This window comes from Neophocaena asiaeorientalis, unplaced genomic scaffold (genome assembly GCF_003031525.2).
Source record: "Neophocaena asiaeorientalis asiaeorientalis breed wild unplaced genomic scaffold, Neophocaena_asiaeorientalis_V1.1 scaffold78, whole genome shotgun sequence".
NCBI lineage: Eukaryota > Metazoa > Chordata > Mammalia > Artiodactyla > Phocoenidae > Neophocaena > Neophocaena asiaeorientalis.
In genome coordinates, this window is record NW_020175018.1 from 14269706 (window position 1) to 14274645 (window position 4940).

A 4940-nucleotide genomic window follows, 5' to 3' on the forward strand; every position below is an offset into this window, starting at 1 on the left:
GAAAGCTTTCTTCTCCAAACTGATTTGTTTCTTGTCATCATTTCAGGAAGTTATTTTAAAATCCACATTTATTTCCATCCAAACTGTCTAATCTTTGTTCTTTCCGTACGATTTTTAGAAAAAGACTCTGCTTGAACTCCTTTGGGCTTAACATTTTACTTTCAGTAATGATTTCTAGAAACCAGTTAAATTCAAATTATAAAAATCTCTCAAGACAATAAATAGTGTCTCTGTTTGTTTTGTACTACTGGTTGCTTCAAGCTTAAGTTAAATTCAAACGAGAAAATCTATAAAGACATTTCTTGAGAGGTTGGGTTTTCACTTACTGATTCTAGTTGCTTCCAGCAAGTCTCTATGTGCTGCTGTGCCTTCCGTCCATCATGAAAGTGCTGGAGGGGGGAACACACCCATAATTAGTACCCCCTCTTTCTCATATTAACACTTGAGAAAAGAAAAATTCATCCACTTCAATGATATTTATTTATTTATTTTTATTTTTATTATTTTTTTTGCGGTACGCGGGCCTCTCATTGCTGTGGCCTCTCCCGCTGCAGAGCACAGGCTCCGGACGCACAGGCTCAGCAGCCATGGCTCATGGGCCCAGCCGCTCCGCGGCATGTGGGATCTTCCCGGACCGGGGCACGGACCCGTGTCCCCTGCATCGGCAGGCGGACTCTCAACCACTGCGCCACGAGGGAAGCCCAACTTCAATGATATTTAAATATTGAATATCTAGCATGTGCATGCCAGAGAAATTGAAGAGTTAAAAAATAAACGGGAAATGAAAACAGTAATAGTCAAGAGTTGAATTTCAAACTTTAGCTATAATAATACTGAATGCTAAGACTTACATACACCACTTGTAAAAATGACAGGAATGCTTTATTAAGACGGCAATCACTTTGATCTTTATTTTTAATTGCTTTGAGATGTAATTCATATACCAAAAGATTCACCCATTGACATTGTTCAATTCAATGGATTTTAGTATAGTCACAAAATAGGCAACCCTCACCAGTCAATTTTAGAACATTTTTATCACCCACCAAAAAGAAACGTCATACCTCTTAGCTGTCACCCGCCATCCTCCCCAGCCCTAGGCAACCACCACACCACTTCCTGTCTGTATAGATTCGCTTATTCTGGAAGTTTCATATGAATGGAATTGTACAATATGATGTCTTTTGTGACTGACATCATGCCTTCATTATTTCATAATGTTCACTTAGCCTAATGTTTTCAAGGTTTATCCACGTGATCACACGCATCAGCACTTTATCCCTTTTTATTGCGGCGTGATATTTCTTTGGGTGACTATACCACATTTTGTTGGTCCATTCACCAGCTAATGGGCATTTGGTTGTTCCCAGTTTGGGGCTCTTATGAATAATGCAGCTGCAAACATTTGTATAAGTTTTGTGTGGATAGATGTTTCCATTACTTAGATTTTCTTAAAGCTTAAAATTCATCTCCCTGCCATCTGCAAAGGCCCTGAGGCAGGTATGCGCTTGGTGTTGACCATCAGGGACACCAGAGGGCCAGACCAAAGTGAGCCTCAAGAATGAGGAGATGGGGTCAGAGAAGAAAGGGGCAGCCTGTGCAGGGTCTCGTAGGGTTTTTGTATGAATGAGCGGGGGATCCGTAAATGCCGTAAAGGAAGGTTCCAGGTGGGAGTCTCTCTCCAACCCTGGAAATGATGGAGATTTGGACCATGCGGTAGCAGTGCAGGTGGTGACAGAGGCTCAGATTCTGGCTGTCCTTTGATCAGGAGAACGACTAGGATTTGCTGGCGAATCAGATCAGAGGTGGGCTGTGAGATACGGAGGGGTCCGAGTGATTCCAAGGTTGTTCAGACTTGCACAGACTACGTGGGCAGAAGCCCTTGCCCTCTGGTTCTGTTAGATTTGCCACAGAGAGGGTTCTGGCATATCAGAGGGCGTGAATTTCTATCTGCAGCTTTCCCTTGCTAGGATGCCAGGGGCTGGCCAGGTCCTTTGACCAAAGGCCACAGCTCCAGTCAGGCAGCACCTCTGCAGCTGATCTCTGAAGTTCCTTCAAGGCTGCCTTGCCCTTTGAGACCCAGGGCCACGGCAGCTGCCCACCAATGATTAGCCTGGGGGTACCGCTCCATCCCTCACTGCTTTTCCTGAGCCCTTTCCACAAGTGGTAAATGCTCCTTTTAATAAATGGCCTTCCCTCAATGACTAGGCTTGAATGTGCTGTCTGTTTTCTGGCCGCCGAGGTAAGCACGGCTGGGAAGGGTGTGCTGTAGAGAAGGCACGGTGAAAGGGGGACAGGCACAGACAGGTCCCCTCGGTACAGCCTCAGAGCCTTCTCTCTCAATCGTCAGCGCCTATGGCTTAGCCGAGTCACAAAAGGTAGCTGACTCCTGGGAGGCCAGGGAGGAGGAGACAAAATCAGATTTTTTTTTTTTTTTTAAGAACAGTGCTCCTTTATAAGGGAATGTTTTCTTGTCTCTCTTCTGAGGTCATGTTTCACCATTTTAAGCACCTCTTGACAGCAAGGTTTATCCATCTAGCAATTTTTTGGTCTAGAGGAGCCCCATGGGGCTTCATTTTTCAAGTCTCATAATAGACACAGGGATAGGACCGAAAAGAAATGGAGTCGAAGGTAGGAATAAACAAACAAGAAAGGATTGGGCTTCGGGAGGAGTAAGGTAAGCTGAGAGCAGAGTTAGGGAGCTTTGGAGGAAGTACAGGTTTTCTGAAAGCCACATGTATCGTTTTAAAGAAGGATGGAAGGAAGGAGGGAGGGAGGGCCTGGGGAGGTAGGGGGGCAGGAGGCTCCGGAGGGAGACCAAGGCTCAGCTGTGCCCCTCGGCCCTGAGAGTCTCTCGTCATTGTCCCAAACAGTCCAGAGGACCAGCCCCATTTCCTAAGCAGGTCCCCTGTGTTCTGCAGTTTGCAGAAAAGATACCTCCATTCCCCCAAATCTTACTTCGAGATTCAAAGACAGACACAAAAAGAAAAAGAAAAGCTCGGCACCCAATTCAGAGCTGGGCTCTAAGCTTCCGCTCCAACTCGACAGCAACTCTGAAATGCATGTTTTCACAAAATGAAAGCTCCCTCACAGCCAGGGCCGTCCTGATGGAGAGGAAACGCACACAAAGAACATGGAGAAGTGACGGACACGGCACAGGAAAGGTGGACTGGGCTTTACTAGCAAAGGAATCTTCTCTGAAGACAATAGTGTTCCAAAAAAGGTCATGTTTTTGGAATCATGAAGGATGATTTTTACTGAAAATCTACTGCGTAGTAAACTCTCTTGTCACTTCTTCATTCCAAGGTTCAAAAATAAATATGAATTTATTTTTCAAGCATGGTGTGGACCTTGCTTGACGTTCCTGGTGAGCTTTTTGCCAGGACGGACTCCTGTCACAACACACCCCATGACACCACAATTCAGTGGGACCAAAACAATTACCTGAGAACTACACCTGTGATTGCATTTCATGTAGTTTAAGAAAAAAAATCTAGATGTCACTGATTTTCCTTCCAGTCTTTCTTGCCTAGTATGTGTTCCTCCAAAATGGATTTGCCTACAACACACAAAAACAACCTTGTACTGCCTGATCCCCTAGGAAACTAATGGATGGAACAAAAGCCCTTCTGACAGTTCTGAGCATCCCGTGACCTAAATAGCAGCGGCCCTTTGTAACCAGCTCCATCTTCCCTCCTTTAATCGGAAAAGCTATCGTAACAGTTAAAAAGTTAAACAAACCAACCAGCTTGCCAGATGTGTTTGTTGTTTATTAACAAACAATGGTCAAACATTTCTTCGTTGGGCAGATAGCAAGTGTGGATCTAAAAAGTGTGTCTCCAAGCTCTAAATAAAGAGGAATTGTTCTCTAGAAAAAGATAATAAGCACTTCTTTCGGAGGCACGGAGTGAAGTCATCACAGCTCTTTTCTCCTATCAGAGGAGAGACAGGAAATGCCATCTCTGGAGACCCAGAAAAATGCTCTTTGCTTTCTCCTGTAATAAGATACTTTAGCTTCTCTTCAAACATAATAATAGACCTTTTAAAAATGCCTGATGATATCTGGGGTGACAGCTAAACTTACTGTCATTTCAACTTTTTGGTTGAACCTTAAAAATATACAGGTAAAATCTATACAAATAAAATCAGCCTTGAAAAATTCTTTAGAAATTTCCTGGGGACCAGGGGTAGCTGAGATAAAAAATCACAGGGAACCTAAAATAGGCAAGCATTAACTTAAAGTAAAAGGACAATGACAAAGCTTCCAAGGAGATTTTTCTGCACTGCAAGAAATCATATTTAGGCTGAAGAGACAAACGGTGAGAATGCTTATTCACATGTTACAATTAGGTACAACAGCTGCTCATTTTACTATATAATATATCATTAATTTTTAAAACTACATTTAAAAAAGCAAACTATGGCGTTGATGTTGAGAACAGCCACTTCAGAAAAAAAAAGTGGAAAAAAAAAAAGAAGAAACACTCAACTAAGGACAGTCAGCCATCTGGAATTTTAAATAAAACTCAGATTCCACAGATGAAAACAAAGGAACACAAAAACTTGAAAAGGCCAAGAGAAAAGGAGCTTCCAGAAAATATGTCTGTGACAAATATTAGAATTTCCTCAAAACCTACAATGTGGTGAGTTTGAGTACGAGCAGCTTCTAAGCCTGACTCAGGATTAATTAACGTAGCGATAAATCTGTGTGTGTAGATCTTCATGTGGACCGTGTAGGAAAGCTGTGAAGCATCTTCAGACCTCCTCAAGGGAGCATTCTGTCACCTCACTGAAGTCCCAAACCATAAACGTTCCTGACAGGAGTTGCGTTCTGCTTTTCTTCAGTAAGGCCTGTTTCCCCCAAATTCATTTATAATAAAAATATCTTCTCCATGAACTTGTTTAAAGTTCCTAAAACTGCCTGTCTCCCCGTGCCATTT

General features: G+C 43.0%; 1 protein-coding gene across 4 annotated transcripts in view; it reads right to left on the reverse strand.

The window, feature by feature from the left end:
* The window catches only part of FNBP1 (formin binding protein 1), a 135203-nt gene that overhangs the window by 61793 nt on the left and 68470 nt on the right, over positions 1 to 4940 (reverse strand). For all 4 annotated transcript variants that reach the window (XM_024762486.1, XM_024762484.1, XM_024762487.1 and 1 more), the window contains exon 5: positions 327 to 389. In XM_024762486.1, the coding sequence (XP_024618254.1) occupies positions 327 to 389 (63 nt within the window). The remainder of the gene's footprint in view (positions 1 to 326; positions 390 to 4940) is intronic.